Source organism: Oncorhynchus kisutch, linkage group LG23 (genome assembly GCF_002021735.2).
Source record: "Oncorhynchus kisutch isolate 150728-3 linkage group LG23, Okis_V2, whole genome shotgun sequence".
In the NCBI taxonomy this organism is placed as follows: Eukaryota; Metazoa; Chordata; class Actinopteri; order Salmoniformes; family Salmonidae; genus Oncorhynchus; species Oncorhynchus kisutch.
This window is the reverse complement of record NC_034196.2, coordinates 20238984-20263380: the sequence shown is the minus strand read 5'-3', so window position 1 is coordinate 20263380 and position 24397 is coordinate 20238984. Positions and strand designations below refer to the sequence as shown.

General features: G+C 43.6%; 3 protein-coding genes and 1 long non-coding RNA gene across 4 annotated transcripts; 1 reads left to right on the top strand and 3 right to left on the bottom strand.

Moving 5' to 3' along the window:
- The first annotated feature begins 342 nt into the window (after nucleotides 1-342).
- LOC109879858 (uncharacterized) lies at nucleotides 343-1871 on the top strand. The gene is made up of 3 exons (XR_002253609.2): nucleotides 343-469; nucleotides 1286-1455; nucleotides 1577-1871. It is a non-coding gene; the product is annotated as an uncharacterized LOC109879858 (long non-coding RNA).
- A 3177-nt stretch (nucleotides 1872-5048) lies between these two features.
- LOC109879862 (surfeit locus protein 4) lies at nucleotides 5049-15021 on the bottom strand. The gene is made up of 6 exons (XM_020472038.2): nucleotides 14682-15021; nucleotides 9678-9864; nucleotides 9232-9308; nucleotides 9035-9078; nucleotides 6519-6705; nucleotides 5049-6239 (listed from the first exon to the last, which is right to left on the bottom strand). Exons 1-6 carry the CDS (start codon nucleotides 14727-14729, stop codon nucleotides 5973-5975), a joined length of 810 nt encoding a protein of 269 aa, XP_020327627.1. The 5' UTR covers nucleotides 14730-15021; the 3' UTR covers nucleotides 5049-5972.
- Nucleotides 15022-15411: 390 nt separating this feature from the next.
- LOC109879855 (uncharacterized) lies at nucleotides 15412-18653 on the bottom strand. Its single transcript, XM_020472024.2, has 2 exons — nucleotides 18547-18653; nucleotides 15412-18185 (listed from the first exon to the last, which is right to left on the bottom strand). Exon 2 carries the CDS (start codon nucleotides 18086-18088, stop codon nucleotides 16280-16282), a length of 1809 nt encoding a protein of 602 aa, XP_020327613.1. The 5' UTR covers nucleotides 18089-18185; nucleotides 18547-18653; the 3' UTR covers nucleotides 15412-16279.
- A 3306-nt stretch (nucleotides 18654-21959) lies between these two features.
- Nucleotides 21960-24103, bottom strand: surf2 (surfeit 2). Its single transcript, XM_020472046.2, has 6 exons — nucleotides 23909-24103; nucleotides 23587-23738; nucleotides 23162-23265; nucleotides 22708-22893; nucleotides 22251-22375; nucleotides 21960-22115 (listed from the first exon to the last, which is right to left on the bottom strand). The coding sequence occupies exons 1-6, from the start codon at nucleotides 23984-23986 to the stop codon at nucleotides 22029-22031; spliced, it is 732 nt and encodes a 243-aa protein (XP_020327635.1). The 5' UTR covers nucleotides 23987-24103; the 3' UTR covers nucleotides 21960-22028.
- Nucleotides 24104-24397: the final 294 nt, after the last annotated feature.

The following is a 24397-nucleotide window of genomic DNA, read 5'->3' as shown; positions in this document are numbered from 1 at the left end:
GACCTTAGTCTGCTACTTCTATGAACATGCTTACTGATTCATACGACTGGATGCAGGATGGAAAGTGGGAGGAAGATGACATCCATCCATTTGCCTGTGATAATATCATTATAGAAGCTTGCATTACAATGACTATTGGTTACAAAGACCTGGAAATAATTAAATGCAGAGCAGGTGCCAAATGCTTGCACTCAATATGCACTCATATTAACCACACATGTTCTAATATTAACTAACATGCTTCCCTGAAATAACTGTTGCATTCAAATCAGTAGGTTACTAGCTACAGTGAGAAGCCCTGACTGCAGTGTGCAGTTCTGGGCCCGGCTCAATGTGGGCGGAGTCAACCGCGTTTAACCCGAACCCTTCAAGGTCACCCAAGTTGAGTTTCACGTCGAAGGTATCAACGTCAACGAAAGTCAATCTTAATCGAACCTAACATACATGGATAAAAATATAAACCATGGAAGTAAGTGAGACTGTCATTATGCATAATGTACTTTGTAATATTCATGTTATACCACACAGATGTTAGCATAGCGTTAATTAGCACCTTTTTGGACGTGAGCTAGCTAATTAGCAATAGCACCCTTTTGCACGTGAGCTAGCTAATTAGCAATAGCACCCTTTTGCACGTGAGCTAGCTAATTAGCAATAGCACCCTTTTGCACGTGAGCTAGCTAAGTAGCAATAGCACCCTTTTGCACGTGAGCTAGCTAATTGATTACAATGAGGGAAACTTATTTGGACATATTTGCCTACTTGAGCAGTAAGCCTAGGTTTACATGTACAGTTATGTAATCGATTTGATCGTTGATTTTCTATGTTTCTTCAATGTATGCCTTGTTGTATTTGGCTGGCTCTAAATGTGTATTGTTGATCAATCAATCACGTTTATTTATAAAGCCCTCCTTACATCATCTGATGTCACAAAGTTCTGTACAGAAACCCAGCCTAAACCCCCAAACAGCAAGCAATGCAGGTGTAGAAGCACGGTGGCTAGGAAAAACTCCCCAGAAAGGCCAGAACCCAGGAAGAAACCTAGAGAGGAACCAGGCTACGAGGGGTGGCCAGTCCTCTTCTGGCTGTGCCGGGTGGAGATTATAACAGAACATGGCCAAGATGTTCAAACGTTCATAGATGACCAGCAGGGTCTAATAATAATTGATGCCAATGGCCATCCCCTAAGTTAAACATAGCGAGTCTACACAGCGTGCACATAGCATAAATTAAATGCCTTTTGCTTATTTTCTGCCTTTCTAATTATCATGCCTTTTATGTGTAGAGACACGTTAGTGAGTTATTGGAGGGCGAGAGTCCCAAAATGTACAAATGCAGCGGCAGTCAACTTCATCACTGCCCCTTCGGCACATATAAGGCTGAACAATATATGGTCAACAACTACATCAAAGGTCAACAACCACATCAAAGGTCATGCTTCAGTGAGGCACAGAGGTACTATTTCTTTATTGAATATATTTGACGTTCACGTTGTTTGATTTGCCCTATTTTTTTACATCAGTCTAATTAATTACATTTTATAACTTGTTACTTTACTGTTATTCCTCTCTTTCAGAGTTCACAATCATGAAGTATGGCTTCAGTTGTAGAAATGCGACACACTTTCATTGTTGCTATTGCACGGCACGTTTCTGAAGCACCTGACATACCATCAGCATCCAGTGGCCCTTCAAGAGCACCCAGAGGCCCGGTGTTATGTTATTTAGTAAAGATGATGTAGATGTCACCCGGGTCTCTGATGTCTTTACTGGAACTGGTATAACTTAATGTAAACTCAAAAAAAGAAACGTCCCTTTTTCAGGACCCTGTCTTTCAAAGATAATTCGTAAAAATCCACCTATGCACCTGTGGAACGGTCGTCAAGACACTAACAGCTTACAGATGGTAGGCAATTAAGGTCACAGTTATGAAAACTTAGGACACTAAAGAGGCCTTTCTACTGACTCTGAAAAACACCAAAAGAAAGATGCCCAGGGTCCCTGCTCATCTGCGTGAACGTGCTTTAGGCATGCTGCAAGGAGGCATGAGGACTGCAGATGTGACAAGGGCAATAAATTGCAATGTCCGTACTGTGAGACGCCTAAGACAGCGCTACAGGGAGACAGGACGGACAGCTGATCATCCTCGCAGTGGCAGACCACGTGTAACAACACCTGCACAGTATCGGTACATCCAAACATCACACCTGCGGGACAAGTACAGGATGGCAACAACAACTGCCCAAGTTACACCAGAAACGCACAATCCCTTCATCAGTGCTCAGACTGTCCGCAATAGGCTGAGAGAGGCTGGACTGAGGGCTTGTAGGCATGTTATAAGGCAGGTTCTCACCAGACATCACCGGCAACAACGTCGCCTATGGGCACAAACCCACCATCGCTGGACCAGACAGGACTGGCAAAAAGTGCTCTTCTCTGATGAGTCACAGTTTTGTCTCACCAGGGGTGATGGTCGGATTCGCGGTTATCGTCGAAGGAATGAGTGTTACACCGAGGCCTGTACTCTGGAGCGGGATAGATTTAGAGGTGGAGGGTCCGTCATCGTCTTGGGCCATGTGTCACAGCATCATTGGACTGAGCATGTTGTCATTGCAGGAAATCTCAACGCTGTATGTTACAGGGAAGACATCCTCCTCCCTCATGTGGTACCCTTCCTGCAGGCTCATCCTGACATGACCCTCCAGCATGACAATGCCACCAGCCATACTGCTCGTTCTGTGCGTGATTTCCTGCAAGACAGGTATGTCAGTGTTCTGCCATGGCCAGCGAAGAGCCCGGATCTCAATCCGACCTGTTGGATCGGAGGGTGATGGCTAGGGCCATTCCCCCCAGAAATGGCCGGGAACTTGCAGGTGCCTTGGTGGAAGAGTGTGGTAACAATCTCACATCAAGAACTGGCAAATCTGGTGCAGTCCATGAGGAGGAGATACACTGCAGTACTAAATGCAGCTGGTGGCCACACCAGATACTGACTGTTACTTAGGCCTCAGTTGTTGAATCTTGTTCATACAAATATTTACACGTTAAGTTTTCTGAAAATAAACACAGTTGACAGTGAGAGGATGTTTATTTTTTTTCTGAGTTTAAAGCACTTTCATCTCGTCAGTATGTCTATATGGTAGTCTAAATCAAATCAAATCAAATTTTATTTGTCACATACACACGGTTAGCAGATGTTAATGCGAGTGTAGCGAAATGCTTGTGCTTCTAGTTCCGACAATGCAGTAATAACCAACAAGTAATCTAGCTAACAATTCCAAAACTACTACCTTATAGACACAAGTGTAAGGGGATAAGAATATGTACATAAAGATATATGAGTGAGTGATGGTACAGAGCGGCATAGGCAAGATACAGTAAATGGTATTGAGTGCAGTATATACATATGAGATGAGTATGTAAACAAAGTGGCATAGTTAAAGTATAGTTAGTTAAAGTGGCTAGTGATACATGTATTACATAAAGATCCAGTAGATGATATAGAGTACAATATATACATATACATATGAGATGAATAATGTAGGGTATGTAAACATATTAGGTAGCATTGTTTAAAGTGGCTAGTGATATATTTTACATCATCTCCCATCAATTCCCATTATTAAAGTGGCTGGAGTTGAGTCAGTGTGTTGGCAGCAGCCACTCAATGTTAGTGGTGGCTGTTTAACAGTCTGATGGCTTTGAGATAGAAGCTGTTTTTCAGTCTTCCAGTCCCAGCTTTGATGCACCTGTACTGACCTCGCCTTCTGGATGATAGCGGGGTGAACAGGCAGTGGCTCGGGTGGTTGTTGTCCTTGATGATCTTTATGGCCTTCCTGTGACATCGGGTGGTGTAGGAGTCCTGGAGGGCAGGTAGTTTGCCCCCGGTGATGCGTTGTGCAGACCTCACTACCCTCTGGAGAGCCTTACGGTTGTGGGCGGAGCAGTTGCCGTACCAGGCGGTGATACAGCCTGACAGGATGCTCTCGATTGTGCATCTGTAGAAGTTTGTGAGTGCTTTTGGTGACAAGCCGAAATTCTTCAGCCTCCTGAGGTTGAAGAGGCGCTGCTGCGCCTTCTTCACGATGCTGTCTGTGTGGGTGGACCAGTTCAGTTTGTCTATAATGTGTACGCCGAGGAACTTAAAACTTACTACCCTCTCCACTACTGTCCCATCAATGTGGATAGGGGGGGGGGGTGTTCCCTCTGCTGTTTCCTGAAGTCCACAATCATCTCCTTAGTTTTGTTGACGTTGAGTGTGAGGTTATTTTCCTGACACCACACTCCGAGGGCCCTCACCTCCTCCCTGTAGGCCGTCTCGTCGTTGTTGGTAATCAAGCCTACCACTGTTGTGTCGTCCGCAAACTTGATGATTGAGTTGGAGGCGTGCGTGGCCACGCAGTCGTGGGTGAACAGGGAGTACAGGAGGGCTCAGAACGCACCCTTGTGGGGCCCCAGTGTTGAGGATCAGCGGGGTGGAAATGTTGTTGCCTACCCTCACCACCTGGGGGCGGCCCGTCAGGAAGTCCAGTACCCGGTTGCACGACCACACCCCGACCCAATGTAACGTTAAATTGTACATGACCAATACATCATGTGACATTTTACAGTTCTTTATTTACCTTTCTAAAATATTGACTAGGAAAATGACGAGGTCCATCATTCGAGTCCTTTCTCAACTACGTTGAACCGAACGCGTATTAAATGTATTTGGCACTTGATTTGTCAATTCGTGTGCACCAACAGCCAATGAAAACATGACTGCCTTTGGAGCGTCAACGAATGGGAGCAGCAGAGAGGGAAGAGGTCCCACCCTAGTTGTGAGTTTAGTCAGATTAGGAACCTCCTGAATTAGTCTAAACTTTTTCAATTTGAGACCAAAATGAGAAATGTACTGTCCTCGGACGACCCAAATTAAGAAAGTGTGTGATTATAAATGCGACCCACCCCTCATGGGTCCCAAACCATAGTTTAAAACCCCTGGACTAATTAATTTAAACTAAATCCATCTAAATTATTAACACAAACAGACCCATTTTGAGATCAAGATGAGAGCAAACAGATATTTATTTCTTCGCCATGATCTCGTAAAAACAAAACAAATACTCAAAAATACAATATAAACTTCTGAAAATCAATACTTAATATTTCTCTTTTCTTAAACAGTATAGAACATAAACATGAGCAAATACAATGTCTGGTGATCACGGACTGTCCAGTTCTACTTGCTTCTCTAGATTGTAGAATATGGTGTTTTACAAAAATGTTGAGCTCCCCCTATTGCCCTGTTAAAATACAGTTACTAGTTTTTACTAGGCATTTGCGCAAGACATACAGTACAAAGTGCCCAAAAAGATTTCAGGTGCTAGCAATTGGGTTTCAATATTAAATCAAGCACACTTCAATCCACCATTTTGAATAGTAGTATACAATGTACACACCCCCCGCAATTCATCCCGAGGGGAAGATGGCAACCTAGAGTGAGGGAGAATTGTATCGTATTCAGTGCCTGCGGTCTCAGGATTGATATGATGAGCAAGTCACAGATAGTCCAACATCCAAGCAGGAAAAGATTGGTGTTTTCATTGGCAATCAAACTGATGATACACCTTTACCAACTTCCTGTTTTTTGGCTGTTCCCAAAAAAACAGGTTATTTCTTAAAGGTTATGGTAACATCCATAAATACATTGGGATATTCATACCTTCTGCAACAACTTTTTTTTAAACTCCACTGTAACTCATTAGTTACCTTACACTTCGACAACTTATTCAAAATCAGCTGGGGTTCTCTCTTGCCACAAAATAAAGCAGACATAAATAGGTGTATAAAAAAATCCAGTATCAACCATATTGAACTCAAAACAGCAGCTGGAAAACAATGTGAAAAAAGAAAAGAAAGGACGAGACAGAGTGGCGGAGGGGGAGGTTGCTGTGGATGTGGTTGGCCAGAAAAATGTGTATCCCCCTCTCCCTACCACTCCTTCTTCTTCTCATCCATGGACACCCCGCCGGGCCCCAGTGCTACGACCAACAGCAGCCCTCCGATGACGGACGTGGTCTGGAAGAAGTCGTACTTGAGGAAGTCATGCATGGGCTTGTAGGCGGGCACCGCCCAGAAGGCGTTGAAGTAGATGTTGATGGCCAGCAGCCATATTACCAGGGTCAGGGCTGCCAGCTTGGTCTTGAAGCCGATGGCTACCAGGATAATGAGGGCCGTACCCACCATGTTCTGGAGGATCTGGGTGAGTGGAGAGGGACACATGGGTTAGAAGTCTGAACCACCAATGCTCCTGTTCAACAGTTGCACCAGAACCTAAATGAATGCAGCACTTCATATGGTTTTTAGATATTTGACAGCCTAAGATAACTGTGCATAATCTTCAAAGAAACACTCCAAATGCAAACTCAGTTTGATCTCTGCATACTTATGAGAAAATGCATAATACTGATTTTTCCCCCTATACCTATAGTCCCTCCTGAGTGGCACCATAGATGCAAGGCGGTGTGGTCTACTCACTGAGAAGAAGCTGGGGTCAAAGTGCAGCAGGGTCATGAACATGAGCACCAGCAGGACTCTCCCTCCCAGCTGCATGTACTGCTTTGGCGAGCTCTCCCCCATGGAGGGGACGCCAGCGAACATGCTCTTCCCTTCTGAACGCGACTCCGCTAGTAACAGCAGGAGTCCACCGCCCAGGGCAAGGTTCCTGAGAGAGGAGTTAGAGGGAAGGAGGGGACAGGGTGTAAGAGGATCCATAGTTCAAAATAAAGTATTATAGAATTAGTGGGACAGACAGGAAAATGTACCCAAGGTTAAGACACATAAACACTCATATTACACTCAATGGTCAGTTTATTAGGTACACCAACCCGTTCATGAAAATGCATCGCTCCTACAGGGAGTCGTGTGGCCATGGCTTGCTATATAATGCAGACAGACAGGCATCCAGTTACTGTTCGATGGAACGTTAGAATGAGCAAAACAAGTGACCTAAGCAACTTTGAGCATGGTATGATTGTCGGTGCCAGACACGCCAGATCCAGTATCTCAGAAACGACCCCCCCCGGGCTTTTCACACATGACAGTGTCTACGGTTTCCCCAGAATGGTGCGACAAACAAAAACATCCAGTCAGCAGCAGTCCTGTGGGTGAAAACAGCTTGTTGAGAGAGAGATCTAAGGAGAATTGTAAGAATCGTGCAAGCTAACAGGCGGGCCATAAACAAGCTATTAACGGCTCAGTACAACAGTGGTGTGCAGAACGGCATCTCGGAAAGCACAACTCGTCGATCCTTGTCACGGCTGGGCTATTGCAGCAGATGACCACACCGGGTTCCACTCCTATCAACTAAAAACAAGTGGCTCTAGTGTGCACGTGATCACCAACACTGGAGAATTGAGGAGTGGAACAACATTGCATGGTCAGACGAATCCCAGTCCCTGTTGCATCACTCTGATGGCAGAGTCAGGAGTTGGCAGAAGCAGCACAAAAGTCCATGGACCCGTCTTGCCTAGTTTCAAAGGTACAGGTTGGTGGTGAAGGCATACCGCCATCCAATCTGCAGCAACTGCGTGATGTCATCGCTTCAGCATGGACCAACATCCCTGTGGAACGTTTCCGACTTGTGTAATCCATGCCCCTGAAGAATTCTGGCTGTTCTGGAGGCAAATGGTGCCTCGGCCCGGTACTAAACCCTAACCCTGTACCTAATAAAACTGACCGGTGAGTGTAATTGTTAAAGTAATGGAAAAGAAACTTAAGTCAAATGTATGTTTTCAATTTAATATGTAAATACAGTGGGGCAAAAAAGTATTTAGTCAGCCACCAATTATGCAAGTTCTCCCACTTAAAAAGATGAGGCCTGTAATTTTCACCATAGGTACACTTCAACTATGACAGACAAAATGAGAAAGAAAATCCAAAAAATCACATTGTAGGATTTTTTATGAATTTATTTGCAAATTATGGTGGAAAATAAGTATTTGTTCACCTACAAACAAGCAAGATTTCTGACTCTCACAGACCTGTAACAACTTCTTTAAGAGGCTCCTCTGTCCTCCACTCGTTACCTGTATTAATGGCACCTGTTTGAACTTGTTATCAGTATAAAAGACACCTGTCCACAACCTCAAACAGTCACACTCCAAACTCCACTATGGCCAAGATCAAAAAGCTGTCAAAGGACACCAGAAACAAAATTGTAGACCTGCACCAAGCTGGGAAGACTGAATCTGCAATAGGTAAGCAGCTTGGTTTGAAGAAATCAACTGTGGGAGCAATTATTAGGAAATGGAAGACATACAAGACCATTGATAATCTCCCTCGATCTGGGGCTCCACGCAAGATCTCACCCCGGGGGGTCAAAATGATCACAAGAACGGTGAGCAAAAATCCCAGAACCACACGGGGGGACCTAGTGAATGACCTGCAGAGAGCTGGGACCAAAGTAACAACGCCTACCATCAGCAAGGGCATTGAAGATGAAACGTGGCTGGGTCTTTCAGCATGACAATGATCCCAAACACACTGCCCGGTCAACGAAGGAGTGGCTTCGTAAGCATTTCAAGGTCCTGGAGTGGCCTAGCCAGTCTCCAGATCTCAACCCCATAGAAAATCTTTGGAGGGAGTTGAAAGTCTGTGTTGCCCAGAAACAGCCCCAAAACATCACTGCTCTAGAGGAGATCTGCATGGAGGAATGGGCCAAAATTCCAGCAAGTGTGTGAAAGCCTTGTGAAGACTTACAGAAAACGTTTGACCTCCGTCATTGCCAAGAAAGTGTATATAACAAAGTATTGAGAAACTTGTTATTGACCAAATACTTATTTTCCACCATAATTTGCAAATAAATTCATTAAAAATCCTACAATGTGATTTTTTGGATTTTCTTTCTCATTTTGTCTGTCATAGTTGAAGTGTACCTATGATGAAAATGAAAGGCCTCATCTTTTTAAGTGGGAGAACTTTCACAATTGGTGGCTGACTAAATACCTTTTTGCCCCAATGTATCTTATTCATAAACTTAATGGGAGACCTACCTCATCAGAAATTTTATATCCCATAAAATACTGTATGCAACCGTCTAGAGAAAATAAAAATAAATTCAGCATGAAATATTACACAGCCAGAAATTCATGAACATAACCAGTGTCAAGCTGTCAACCATTTGAGTTCTGTCAGCCCAAAAATTACAGAGGGGTGCATTGCAATACCAATATGTTAGATATTTCCTCACCTGTAAAGCTATGATTCCAAATAATCCAAAGCAGGCATACTGTACAAAATGTCTACTGAGGATAAGGACACAGCCACCTGTTGGAGAGAAAAATTATGACAGACAGTTAGGATCGAACCAGCACAACAGTTTGTTCCCCCATCTTCCCCAAAAAGGGTGACATTCACACTTATTTCAACCCCCGTATCTTTCCCCAGCCTTCAAAGACAGTATGGGTCATCATTCATGGCCCACACCACACTATTGACTCAATTAGTCAATAGTAAATGAATGATCGTGGGGTTTTGGCACGAACCCAGATTAACCTTAGTCCTGGGCTAAAAGGCACTTGAGAGACTTACTGAGCAAGCTTTTTCAATCCATGCATGGATGGATCCTATTTGGACCCATGCAGATTGTAAAGATAAAAATATTGATGACAAGCTGATGATCCCAGCCTTGCTCACCAAGCTGTCCTGTGAGGTTGAGCAGTACGAAGCAGGTGGCCAGGAAGTAGCCGCAGCCCCACGTGGCCTCAATGTAGTCCTTCTGCTCATTCCACTGGAACCACATGCGTATGCCGTCCTCCAGAAAGGTGCTGATTAGACACAGCCGGGCCAGGTGAGGCAGGTACTGCTTAGTCACTCGCAAGAACTGCGAGAGAGAGAGAGAAAGGGACATTTAAGCATGCATTTGGGATAGACAAGGACATTTCAGCAGGCACTAGCATTGACAGTAAAACAGGGTGAATGAGGACACGAATCTTCCTTTTAAAAACTACACCCCCAAGGTCTGAAATTGGGATTGGACCTTGTGTATTTTTTGTAATGTTGTGTCGACGCTAGAGGTGGACCGATTAATCGGAATGGGCGATTAATAAGGGCCGATTTGAAGTTTTCATAACAATTGGAAATCTGTATTTTTGGGCGCCGATTTTTTTTTTTTTAATATACCTTTATTTAACTAGGCAACACATTCTTATTTTCAATGACGGCCTGGGAACGGTGGGTTAACTGCCTTGTTCAGGGGCAGAACGACAGATTTTCACCGTGTCAGCTCGGGGGATCCAATCTTGCAACCTTACAGTTAACACGTTCAATGCAATAACGACCTGCCCCTCTCTCGTTGCACTCCACAAGGAGACTGCCTGTTACACAAATGCAGTAAGCCAAGGTAAGTTGCTAGCTAGCATTAAACTTCTTATAAAAAACAATCATAATCACTAGTTAACTACATACACATGGTTGATGATATTACTAGATATTATCTAGCATGTCCTGCGTCGCATATAATCTGACTGAGCATACAAGTATCTGACTGAGCAGTGGTAGGCAGAAGCAGGCGCGTAAACATTCATTCAAACAGCACTTTAGTGCGTTTTGACAGCAGCTCTTCATTGTGCGTCAATCATTGCGCTGTTTATGACTTCAAGCCTATCAACTCCCGAGATGAGGCTGGTGTAACCGAAGTGAAATGGCTAGCTAGTTAGCGCGCTAATAGCGTTTCAAACATCACTTGCTCTGAGCCTTCTAGTAGTTGTTCCCCTTGCTCTGCATGGGTAACACTGCTTCGATGAGGTGGCTGTTGTCGTTGTGTTGCTGGTTCGAGCCCAGGGAGGAGCGAGGAGAGGGACGGAAGCTATACTGTTACACTGGCAATACTAAAGTGCCTATAAGAACATCCAATAGTCAAAGGTTAATGAAATACAAATGGTAGAGGAAAATGGTCCTATAATTACTATAATAACTACAACCTAAAACTTCTTACCTGGGAATATTGAAGACTCATGTTAAAAGGAACCACCAGCTTTCATATGTTCTCGTTCTGAGCAAGGAACTGAAACGTTAGCTTTCTTACATAGCACATATTGCACTTTTACTTTCTTCTCCAACACTTTGTTTTTGCATTATTTAAACCAAATTGAACATGTTTCATTATCTACTTGAGGCTAAATTGATTTTATTGATGTATTATATTAAGTTAAAAGAAGTGTTCATTCAGTATTGTTGTAATTGTCATGATTACAAAAAAAAAAAATTGCCCGATTAATTGGTATCGATGTTGTAAAATCATAATCGGTCGACCTCTAGTAGACGCACCAGCATTGCCCCTGCCCCGCCCTCTCAGATTTGCACTGACTATTGTATCCATCTATACTGACCAAAAATATAAACGCAACATGCAATAATTTCTAAGATTTTACTGAGTTACAGTTCATAAGGAAATCAGTCAATTTAAATAAATTCATTAGGCTCCAAAATATGAATTTCACATGACTGGGAATACAGATATGTATCTGTTGGACACAGTAAGCCTCACAATGGGCCTCAAGATTGTGTCACTGTATTTCTGTGCATTCAAATTGCCATCGAGCCATCGAGATTTTATGGCACTACTCAATGACATTGACCCCAATCTCAAATTAACTATTGAATGTGACACTCAACTGTTCATTACCGCAATATGTGGATTGAGAAATCAAATGGAACCCTGTTTACAACTCTGTATAGAAAAGAAACAGACAGAAATACTCTATTACAGGGGGACAGCTTCCATCCTGAGCCATTAAAAAGAGGACCTCCTAGAAGCCAGTTTTTCAGACTGCGCCGTATATGCCAGTCCACAGAGGATTATCTAGACAAAGCAGCGGAGATGCGCACTAGGTTTCTAAGAGGCTATTCGCCACAATGTGTGGATGAAGCTCTTCATTTGGCTTTGGGAAAAACACAAGATGAACTGTTACAAAAAAGACCCGCTAATGAACACTAATGTTCACAACTACATGTACTAAAGCTAATGAACACTAATGTTCACAACTACATGTACTAAAGCTAATGAACACTAATGTTCACAACTACATGTACTAAAGCTAATGAACACTAATGTTCACAACTACATGTACTAAAGCTAATGAACACTAATGTTCACAACCACATATACTAAAGCTCATCGCGCCCTAGCAACTCCTTGAGCATGGATTAAGTTAAGTATATTATTTTTTGTCTGGACTTCATTAGGTTATTATTACTGGGTTATTCCTTTTCATGGTTGGAGTGAGGACCTTTTTGAACTCTATAGAAATGTTTTCTACCCACCAGCTACCATTAATTCTAGCCTGAGCGTAAATCCTCCTGCTGGCTTTACCGGAATGGGGAAAAGGAAATAAATATACTGAAAATCATATGAGATAACATGCAAGGGCATTCCAAATGCAATATGGGACAATAGACAGAGCATAGGACAGCTGGTTGCATTTCAGCAGGGACTGAGGTGGGGTAAGAAAGGTTAGGGTTATTTATTAGGAAGATGGACTAAAACAGGCTCTCATAGAAAAAAAAAGCACACTGGTTTGTGTCAGCGTCAATGTAGTAAAGTACTACGTTACAAACTTTTAAATTCTGCAAATCCAAATATATCCTGTGTCAGGTTATTGACCCTTGCAACCACTATGTGTGAAATTAATCCCTGCTCACTTAGATGGCAAAAAAAATAAACTGTCCTACATTTACTAAAGCTCCATTATGTTGGCTTCCCTCCATACATTGAAACTGATCATCTTCTACCTACTAAAGGAAGTACAGCAGAAGAACATTAATCATCCCACAACCCCTCCCACCATACAGTCCACATCAGCACTGCCTGGTCTTGGCAGCCTATCACAGTTCAACAACTCCCACACCAGTGGGCGAGTTCGTTTTGCGTGGCCCGGTGCCCCGGATGGGTGGAGATTTCACTTAAGGACCAATGGAATGGTCTAAAATGTACAGAATCTGCCCACCCGGGGCACCGAGCAATGAAAAACAAACTTGACCATTCATAGCGGCACATGAGGACCTAGCAGCCAATCAGAGGATGTAGAAGGTGTTGTGACAGCCTAGATATGGAGCATAGTGGAATATCCGACATTAGACTCAAACTTTTTTCTTAGAGCTTATTAGTGAAGAATGTGCCTTTGAAAGTGTAGGGCAGGCCTACCTTAAGCCACGTTTCATGGCACAGCAATTTGAGGTGTACATGTTCAGACTTTGACATTTTTAGCATTGCTGTAAAATAACCTGGACTTGGGCATGTCATATACCTGGTGGTAAACCAAATATTTGGTATTAGCTGGTGCTAATTCAAAAAGTTCACACAAAAGTAGCAAGACTAGGTTACACCCACAGAGATCCTATTGTATTCTCTACCTATGGTTACACACTCACTGAATGTATATCCTTAGGGTATCAACTGTGTAGTATGTCAACTGTGTAAAGAAAAACAGGCCTAGTAAACAGAAAAAGCTAATGTGGTTAGAGCTAGGCTGTAGGCTAGAGCAATTTGAAATAGCATCGGTCTTGAAATATTGTAACTTCCTATCGAAGGAAATACAGCATTGTAAGGCTTGCATTATATGACTTCCTGTGTAATCTTCATACTGGGTAACACATACATGTAACCTGAACTATGGGGTTCTTGACACTGTCCCCTTATAGACCAGAGCATTTCAAGGGGATTGCAATTTCATCCACAGGACAACAAGCTAGACCTACTGTAGGGGCATACAAGACCATAACATGTTCACATTTTCTTTCGTATACATTACACAACACACCATTGTAAGAACTGAGTGTGGTGGCATGGCTGTGGGGCAGTCAATGTGCACAGTTCTTTGCATTTCAGCTAAAAGAGTTAGTTCAATAGAACCAACCAAACGTAATAGGCCCTGGCTACAAGAGGTAAGCTGCAAAGCCCTCCATGTTGTTGGCAATATAAACCCAACACACGATTGAGCAACCACAGTACCATTTCACAATGGTAAAGTGATTAATAATACATAGGAATTGTGATTAAAACTAAGTAGAAACTTTCAGAAAATGACTTGCCATAAACCTTATGGCGTCGAGGTTTACAAACACATTTTGCAGTGAGAGATTCATTAATGAGACAGTGCCACTGATTTACCAATTAGTTTGGAAGGCCACCAGAACAAGCCATACAAAATGTATCAACTAGGTAACTTACAGTACAGTCAACTGGCGTTAGTTAAGTTAGTAACAAATGGTAGTTGACGTTAGCTTGCTATGTGGCCAGAGTTATATTTGCTAACCAGACATTAACGTTAGATAGCTAACAGTACAACCAGAACCATGCATGTATGAATCTGGCTACAACAAGCAGGAAAAGCACAAGAGGACAATCATTTGTGCACTTTTGTACTGCTGCAGTCATTGGCTATTAGCTACATGATGATAGCTAACGTGTGATAACGTTAACGTAGTTGGAAAACCAAATTACTTACAGTAACAGCAAATAATGCGTGTAGCTAGCTAGTTGAGCAAGTAATATTAGCCATCAAGCTATAACGAGTCACTCACTCAAGCAGCTGTGGCTAGCTAGCTAGGTACTGTAACTTAAGAACCCAGATTTCCTTTGAGTCTGACTGTAAGGTACCGCTAGCTAACAACTAACTAGCTGTGAAACAAGGACGTTACCTGGTCCGCCACATCTTCAGCTTGACTCATGAGCTCCTCCTGCCCCATGTCTAACGATAGATACTGAGGCTTAGTGCTATACGTTATCAACGTGAAGGTAATATTAGCTAACTCCTCTGCCTCCGATATTCACTTGAGCAATTCTTCGCTGTCACAAATGCGCCTCTGCCCCACAATGCTTCACGTTGCAACGATAGCACCTCGTTTGGCAGCGTTCATGTACTAGTCGGAACTAGAAAACTCTGAAATAACCCCAATTACTGCGTGGTTGTAGCTGTACAAGTGCCGCGTTCAACTAGTCTAAGTTTCCTAGTTCAGACATGCACTAGAACGCAGCATTGGTCTACGGAGCGCTGTTTGCCACGTATACTTATCCAGGGGGTTCGTCATTTTGCCATGTTTACTGGTTTGCTCATGTAAACAATTATAGATGAGAACATTACTAATTTACATGAGATATGGCCTACTGTAGTGTATCAAGCAGCATGACGAAAACACCAACATGTAAACAATCTTCAATGTGACTCAATATTGGGAAACAAGCATTTCGCTACACCCGCAAAAACGTCTGCTAAACACGTGTATGTGATCAATTAAATTAGATTTGACTTCTGCCATGCTACAGACGTACATTTATTTGATCATCTCTATGCGGAAGATGAGGTGACATTTTTCTATTCAATATTAACAAAATACGGACTATTTTCACAATAAATACAAAATCAGAGGATAATATTTGTGCACTTTTATTATACTTTTTATGCAACAGAACTTCTGCAGAAGAGTGAGGTAGTGGACAGAAAAATAATAGATGATATCTATCATACTGTGTCTTCAGAAAGTATTTACATGTATTTATTTTTATATTGAAAAACCTCGCTGGTCTTTGTGGTTGAATCTGTGTTAGAAATGTACTGCTCGACGAAGGGACCTTACAGATAATTGTATGTGTGAGGTACAGAGATGAGGTAGTCATTCAAAACTAATGTTAAAACACTTATTGCACACAGAGTGAATGCATGCAACATATTTAAGTCCTGAACTTATTTAGGGTTGCTATAACTAAGGGGTTGAGTACTTATTGACTCAAGACATTTCAGCTTTCATTTTTTATGAATTTGTTTAAAAAATATATATATATATTAAATCCACTTTGACATTATAGGATATTGTGTGTAGGCCAGTGAAACAACATGTCAAACTAATCCATTCTAAAATTCAGGCTGTAAAACAAAATGTGGAAAAAGTCAAGCGGTGTGAATACTTTCTGAAGGCACTATAAATCTCATAATGAACACGAAACTTACTTTCAACATAACCTCTGAAGAAGTTTACCAAACACGCAGTCAAAAGTACTGTAACGCAGTCAAGACAGATACTATTCTACCTTTGTTCAAAAACAGTTACAAAATTCCTAGATAAAAAAAAAAAAAAAACACATTCTATCAAAAGGTATATTGAACTGGAGTGCAATAAGACTATAAAGAATATTTCCATATTTACATGTCTACAAGTGAACCATTGTGGCCTCAACCCAATTCAGCACAGGTAAAAGTTCATACTTCTCACACTTTTTGTACATGTAACAAATGTAGCCTTTACAACGGTTCCTGTTTGCACACCATTCCAGTCGAGCTAGGGCCAGAGGCTGAGCTAACCCCAAAGGTGTGACTGACCACAAATGGAAGGTCAGCCACAGTGGCTTTCAGAGAGTCTGTGTAGTTGGTCTTAGCCATCCAGACCTGTCTTCGGATGGCTACAGAAGCAGCCATGACCCTTCCAGACAGTTCAGCCTGGTGGGAGGACAGCTGGAGGGTGAACTGGCCAATGAGCTTCAGCTCGTTAAGGGCCGCCATAAAACGCTGGGCTGGACAATCCTCAGTGATCTCCAGCAGAAGCCTCCTCTGGTAGTCTGATAGGTAGCGCAGGTAGTTGGCCGTCTTGGCAAGCATGCCAGCAGTCTGGTACATCCTCTCTACTAGAGTCTCAGTAAAACGCCATCGCTCAGCTGGCACTGGCGCCTCCTTGTTCTCTGTGGGCTTCACCGCCTGGAAGATGGCCGACATGAAGCAGTTGACCTGGGGCATCTGGTCATAGGCTGGAGACTGGCAGTCGTGAAGCCTGTACATCTTAGAGAAAAGCTCCCTGTACGGTTTCGAGCTGGCAGGGTTTGGCCAAGAGCTCTGGACCAGGTCCTCAAACTCCGGCACCATTGTGGGGTCTGGTGGGCTGAGGCTGGTTGGTGTGCTGGGAAAGTCTATACCAAGATACTTGGCAGCACGTGCCATGAGGCTCTGAAGCTCCATAGCTTCCAGTAAGTCCTGTTTAGAGATAGGACCCTCAGTTGACTGAGAGGCATCCTCCCCTTCACGGTGTCCATCACTGAGAGGTCTCAAAGCAAACGAAATGGAGGAAGGCTCCTCTTCCTGTTTCACAATGGTACCGGACATAGATTCCGTCACCAGCTGCTCGCTGACAGGGCAGGATAAATCTCTCTGGTTGCCCTCCTGAGACGAGGTGGATGCCAGAGGGATGGAGGCGTGAAGATGTATAGTTTGGGCTGGAGTGGGGAACGACACAACAGCCTCAGCACCTCTCCTCTCCAGAGCCTCAATGCGCTTCTCCAGAACAGCCCACTGTAGCTGGACGGCCTGTTGAACAACCTCCACCAGCTCCCCGTGCCTCCTCTCTGACCGGACAGCTTGCCTCGACTCCCTCTGAGACCTCCTTCCCTTTCCAGAGGGGCAGGAATCATCTTCATCAGAGGTCCAGCCTGAAGAGGAAGAGGAGGAGGAGGGAGAGCGTCTCCGCCTGTGGCTACCGCGGCTTCGTTTGGAGCGTTTGGAGCAGCACGATGAGAAACCGTGTCGTTTACAGGAGCTGGAGGTCAGCATGTTGGAACCTGATTGGCTCAAGGATGGGGTGGAGTCAGCTGACTGCTGAATAGCAAGTTGTGAGAGAAAAGTGCCCTTTGGGATGCTCAAATTGTCCCCTGCCTGCGCTGGGGGTGGGGAGAGTATGGTGAACAACACTGGCATGGTGGAGGAATGGGCTGGTGTGGAAGCAGAGAGCCGATGTGGGGGCAGGGTGGGGACTGCATTTTCTTCCGGTTTTGGTTCCTTGATGAGAGCTGAAGTGGTCTCAGGTTTGGGCTGAACTTCAGACTGTGCTGCCTCGTGCTTCCTCTGCTGGCTCTCGCGGTGCATTATCTCCTGAACTTTAGTGAGGCGGTTGATGCAGGTGCTCCAGTCCATCTTGGCACAGTGCGGGCATTTGCCGTACTCCAGCACAGCCTCCTTGGCATGCTGGATGCCCAGACAGTGCAGACACAGCTCATGGGTGTCTTTGACAGGAATCTTGTGTTTGCGACAATCACACCACGTAAACCTTGGGGATGAAGTTGCCATAGCAAACAGCTGTTGTGGAGAGCAAGGACCCAAAGAAGAGTCCTGTCAATGTTCTCAGTTTAGGAGATAATTTGTGGGACTGATTATGTTGGCTCCCCTGTAACAAGAAGGAATAAATAGCCATATGAGACCAACATAAGTCATCATCATTGCACGCATATCTTCTTGACATATAGTTACCTGACATGAAGCTACGGCTGGCTATGAGGCGAGTCCATCGCGAAGCAAAATTACGAATATTTGATCAAATGTATTAATATTTCAAAACGTAAAATATATCACTTAGACTAGGCAGTATGCTAATACAATTGGCATTAAACTATCTTCTTTGTGTGACCCTCTCCTAGTTGTTTGTTGACGTTAGCCAACCAAGCTAGCGAGAAAGTAAACAAGCACGCATTGAAAACGTAGCTATGAATATTTGAAACCCTATACTACACAAATAAATGCACACTTACCCCGATCGAATCTGTTAAAGGTTGTTTACTCGAAATTATGATCTGCAAAGATAGACACGACATGTGGAGGGATGACTCCTCAGTTGCTCCTACGTCATACGCTGTGCGACAGAAGCTAAATAGCAAAGACCTTGTAGTAACAACAAGATCCAAAGTTTTCGCGTTCTCTCAATTTAATAACATCTTATTATTTTTGGGGGCCACTCATGGTCAGCAGATGTTATTGCGAGTATAGTGAAATGCTTGTGCCTCTAGTTCCGACAGTGCAGCAATATCTAACATGTAATCGAACAATTCCACAACTACCTAATACACACACATCTAAGGAAAGGAATAAGAATATATACCTATAAATATATTGATGAGCAATGACAGAGCAGCATAGGCAAGACGCAATAGATGGTATAAAATACAGTATGTATGTATCTATCTATATATATATATATATATATATATATATATATATATATATATAAAATGCAAGATATGTAAACATTATTAAAGTGTAATTATTAAAGTGACTAGTGATCCATTTTTTAAAGTGTCCAATGATTTCAAGTCTGTATGTAGGCAGCAGCCTCTCTGTGTTAGTGATGGCTGTTTAACAGACTGATGGCATTGAGATAGAAGCTGTTTTTCAGTCTCTCGGTCCCAGCTTAGATACACGTGTACTGACCTCGCCTTCTGAATGGTAGCAGAGTGAACAGGCAGTGGCTCGGGTGGTTGTAGTCCTTGATGGTCTATTTGGCCTTCCTGTGACATCGGGTGCTGTAGGTGTCCTGGAGGGCAGGTAGTGTGCCCCCAGTGATGTGTTGTGCAGACCGCACCACCCTCTGGAGAGTCTATCAGTTGTGGGTGGTGCTGTTGCCGTACCAGGCGGGGATGCAACCCGACAGGATGCTCTCAATTGTGGATCTGTAAAGGTTTGTGAGGGTTTTAGGTGACAAATTTCATCAGCCTCCTGAGGTTGAAGAGGCGCTGTTGCGTCTTCTTCACCACACTGTCTGTATGGGTGGACTATTTCAGTTTGTCCATGATGTGTACACCAAGGAACTTAAAACTTTCCACCTTCTCCACTGCTGTCCCTTCGATGTGGATAGGGGGGGTGCTCCCTCTGCTGTTTCCGGAAGTCCACAATCCTATCCTTTGTTTTGTTGACGTTGAGTGAGAGGTTGTTTTGCTGACACCACACTCCGAGTGCCTTCACCTCCTCCCTGTAGGCTGTCTCAGCATTGTTGTTAATCTAGCCTACTATTGTTGTGTCATCTGCAAACTTGATGATTGAGTTGGAGACGTGCATGGCCATGCAGTTATGGGTGAACAGGTAGTACAGGAGGGGTTGAGCATGCACCCCTGTGGGGCCCCAGTGTTGAGGATCAGCAAAGTGGAGATGTTGTTTCCTACCTTCACCACCTGGGGGTGGCCCGCCAGGAAGTCCAGGACCCAATTGCAAAGGTTGGGGTTGAAACCCAGGGCCTCTTGCTTAATGAGCTTGGAGGGTACTATGGTGTTTAATGCTGAGCTATAGTCAATGAACAGCATTCTTACATCTGTATTCCTCTTGTCCAGATGGGATAGGGCAGTGTGATGGCGATTGCATCGTCTGTGGACCTATTGGGGCGGTAAGCAAATTGAAGTGGGTCTAGTGTAACAGGTAAGGCGGAGGTGATATGATCCTTGACAAGCCTCTCAATGCACTTCATGATGACAGAAGTGAGTGCGACGGGCGATAGTCATTTAGTTCAGTTAGATTTACTTTCTTGGGTACAGGAACAATGGTGGCCATTTTGAAGCATTTGGGGACAGCAGACTGGGATAGGGAGAGATTGAATCAAATCAAATCATCAAATCAAATTTATTAAAGTGCTGTACAGAAACCCAGCATAAAACCCCAAACAGCAAGCAATGCAGGTGTAGAAGCATGGTGACTAGGAATAACTCCCTAGAAAGGCCAAAACCTAGGAAGAAACCTAGAGAGGAACCAGGCTATGAGGAGTGGCCAGTCCTCTTCTGGCTGTGCCGGGTGGAGATTATAACAGAACATGGCCAAGATGTTCAAATATTCATAAATGACCAGCATGGTCAAATAATAATAATCACAGTGGTTGTCGAGGGTGCAACAGGTCAGCACCTCAGGAATAAATGTCAGTTGGCTTTTCATAGCCGATCATTGAGAGTATCTCTACCGCTCCTGCTGTCTCTAGAGAGTTGAAAACAGCAGATCTGGGACAGGTAGCACGTCCGGTGAACAGGTCAGGGTTCCATAGCCGCAGACAGAACAGTTGAAACTGGAGCAGCAGCACGGCCAGGTGGACTGGGGACAGCAAGGAGTCATCATGCCAGGTAGTCCTGAGGCATGGTCCTAGGGCTCAGATCCCCTGAGAGAGAGAAAGAAAGACTTAGAGAGCATACTTAAATTCACACAGGACACTGGAGAAATACTCCAGATATAACAGACTGACCCTAGCCCCCCGACACAAACTACTGCAGCATAAATACTGGAGGCTGAGACAGGAGGGGTCAGGAGACACTGTGGCCCCATTCGATGATACCCCCGGACAGGGTCAAACAGGCAGGATATAACCCCACCCTCTTTGCCAAAGCACAGCCCCAACACCACTAGAGGGATATCTTCAACCACCAACTTAGCATCCATGAGACAAGGCCGAGTATATCCCACAAAGATCTCCACCACGGCACAACCCAAGGGGCGGCGCCAACCCAGAGGAAGACCACGTCAGTGACTCAACCCACTCAAGTGACACACCCCTCCTAGGGACTGCATGGAAGCGCACCAGTAAGCCAGTGACTCGGCCCATGGAATAGGATGTGTATCCGTACACACACCAGCCAGCTGGTCTGCACATGATCTGAGGACACAGCTGGGGATGTTTAAAAAAATCTTACGTCAGCCACGGAGGAGAGCCGACAGTCCCTGGTAGCAGGCCATCAAATACCTAATCTGGCAGTTATCAAACATTTCCACTATCTATGGTCAAGTGAGTACATTTGGGACATTTTCATAATTGGAGCTATATGATGAACATCAAATGCTGTAGTTGAGATGCTATATAGGACTACATTGTGTCTTGTGTGGCATAGTTGGTAGATCATGGTCCATGCAACGCCAGTGTTGTGGGTTCAATTCCCACAGTGGACCAGTATGGGAAAATATTAATATGTATGCACTGATGAGTGCAAGTCACTCTGGATAATGTACATTTGGTGCTGGGCAATAGCAGAATCCATGTTAAGACAAGAAAATGCTTTTGTGTGGAACATTACAGATGTAGTGTTGATTGTCAACTTTTGCTCAAAATTAGACAGAGAAACTGATACTTCGCTACTTGGAGTAGCCTTATGTTTGAATCTACTTAGGAACACTCGACAGGATGAGAGCATATGACAAGATCAAAGTGCGAATAGAGAAGCACAGCATTCACCTTTATTTTCCATTTTTAACATGGGCACAGCATTCACCTTTATTTTATATTTTTAACATGGTCTTTAAAACCTTTTCTTTTACAGTTATGATTCTTGAATTTCTTCTGGAAACCCCCATCCTGAACCTGTCGAAGATGCAAAGAGAGCAGTGTTACTAATTACAGTAATTCAACAACCACATGCAGACCGGTTTGCTTGGAACACTGCTCAACACTACTGGTGAGAAAAAAAACAGTTCCACGAGGGTTAAGCCATCTGACCTTCTTGCGTTTCTGTGGCGCCTGTTTATCAATCTCCATCTCCTCATCATCATCATCATCTGTTTTAAAGGCATCTTTTTCCTCCTCCATACCATCTGTCTCCTTTTTCAGAGAGAATAAAGTGGCTGTAGGTAAAGAAAAAGCCTGACATTAGTTTTCACCTTCCAGAAAGGAAGCAAATGTAACAAATAAAATATACTTGAATCCACATACTGTGTGTTCTAGCTCATCCACAGCAGACATTAGTCGTGTCATACAGCTGATGATCAGATAAATTGACAGGCTGTTCCAAAATGAACGAATGGCGGGAGTCAAAGCAATCGCGCATTAGGAGTACTATTTTTTAAATACTATAAATATATTTTTTGCATACTATTTAGTACGCTAGTATGTGTATTCAGACACTGCCAGTGTCACCATTGACTGTTTTTCACACAAAAATGACTGAAGTACTAACAGGGGTACAGGTCACTCATGCTGTCCTCGGAGTCACTGCCTCCATCATCGCTGGAGTCAGGAGCCCACGCTCCATTCCCCCGCTGGAAGTTGCGCCCCCTGTCCCAATCTTTCTCTCCATCTCTGGGCTTCTTCTGTCTGAGGCTGGCTGGTATGTACTCCACACCCTGTTGCACACACTCTTCATCTAGGGGAGAGATTAGACAATTCATAAACTGTACTGACGACAGTGAAAACAACCATCTATGTGGTGTTTCGGGTAGTTCTATTTTAGAGACATATCTGATGGATTGTAAAGATGATTCACTGGTAAATTGAAAGCGCAGAACTAAAGTCCTCTGAAACAACACAACAGCACTCAGTGGAAAACCTCTAAAAACATTGAGTGGAAAGGAAGCATCAACATTTGAGGGTAGGTAGGAGGAAGGACATTTTGGGTGGCAAGAAGTACTGACATTTCTTCTTCGCTTTTTGGAACCGCTTCCCATTGACATGCTGTAAGACATGGTGTGGCAGGCGATTGATGTGTCTGAGCGTCAACTTGCAGAAGAGATGATTGCTGAAGGTCAGACATACAGAATTGGTCAGTTACCCTAACCCCAAGAACTGGTTAGAGAGTGGGGACATAACTTCAGAGACAGACAGGCACTTGATAACCACAGAAGTCCTATAACCACATTGAATTGGTGGCAGCAGTTGGAGAACCTCTGGATGGGTCTGGAGAGGGATAGGGGGAATGTTTAGCCTCCTTGAATTTGGGTGTAATATCATATAGCATCTGCCAAGAGGTCATAGATGCATGCACTCAAGCCCTGCTCCCCTCTAAAACACAACACGAAACCGCCAACTGCTGAGATTATGGCTCTTGGGGAATACTTACGGTTGCTTCGAGCTGGGCACAACATGTGGTTCATATTGACTATATTTGAACTCTGCATTAGAACACATTTTCTGATATTTCTTCCCTTTGGTGAAGTTCTGGAGCTCTGTGAGTTTGCAAGGACAATCATGTCCATTGAGTACGCATTTGATCTAAAAAAATTAAAAGGTGAAACAAAATGCTGTCATATACATGTCATGTAGTTTACATCAGATACAGCATAACATTATTAGCTAGCTAGCCAACGTTAGCTACCTTTTTTGCCAACGTTAGTCTATACGATATTTTGTGAAAATAAGTTTAGTGCGGTTGGAATTCTAACCTTTTTGCCGTCGTCCGTAAGTTCAAAAAATGGGTGATTCAGAAGGAAAGCTTTGATATCTGCAGGTAGGTCCTCCATGGTAGATTAGCTAGAAAGCTAACTAAGGTTCTTATTTTATTTTGTTAGCTACTAGCTGTGCCAGTTCATGTGTGATTCGCCCCATGTGGCTACACGGGGGTATTTCTTCCTCTCAAGACTTATAGGACTGTGGCGCCACCTATTGTTTATAACATTATGGAGCAGTCTGATATATTTTGATGGCCTTCTATGAATCTATATCATCAAAAGGAACATACAATTCGACACACCAATTAGGATCTGGCTAAAAATACTTGCAGTTATAGAACCCATTGCCCTTCATGGTTGTGAGGTCTGGGGTCTACTCACCAACCAAGAATTCACAAAATGTATATATAAATAATATGACATTTGAAATGTCTTTATTCTTTTTAATCTTTTGTGATTGTAGTTTACTGTACATTTTGTATT

What these genes read in the sequence shown, in the direction of transcription:
- LOC109879862 (XM_020472038.2), bottom strand. Translation starts at nt 14,729, where the DNA reads ATGGGGCAGGAGGAGCTCATGAGTCAAGCTGAAGATGTGGCGGACCAG. An exon ending in CAACCTCACAGGACAGCTTG is followed by an intron (nt 9,309 to 9,677) that starts GTGAGCAAGGCT and finishes TCTCTCCAACAG; the next exon opens with GTGGCTGTGTCCTTATCCTC. An exon ending in TTGGAATCATAGCTTTACAG is followed by an intron (nt 9,079 to 9,231) that starts GTGAGGAAATAT and finishes TATTTTCTCTAG; the next exon opens with ACGGTTGCATACAGTATTTT.
- LOC109879855 (XM_020472024.2), bottom strand. Translation starts at nt 18,088, where the DNA reads ATGGCAACTTCATCCCCAAGGTTTACGTGGTGTGATTGTCGCAAACAC.
- surf2 (XM_020472046.2), bottom strand. Translation starts at nt 23,986, where the DNA reads ATGGAGGACCTACCTGCAGATATCAAAGCTTTCCTTCTGAATCACCCA. An exon ending in TTACGGACGACGGCAAAAAG is followed by an intron (nt 23,739 to 23,908) that starts GTTAGAATTCCA and finishes TAATTTTTTTAG; the next exon opens with ATCAAATGCGTACTCAATGG. An exon ending in CCAAAAAGCGAAGAAGAAAT is followed by an intron (nt 22,894 to 23,161) that starts GTCAGTACTTCT and finishes TCTCTCCCCTAG; the next exon opens with ATGAAGAGTGTGTGCAACAG.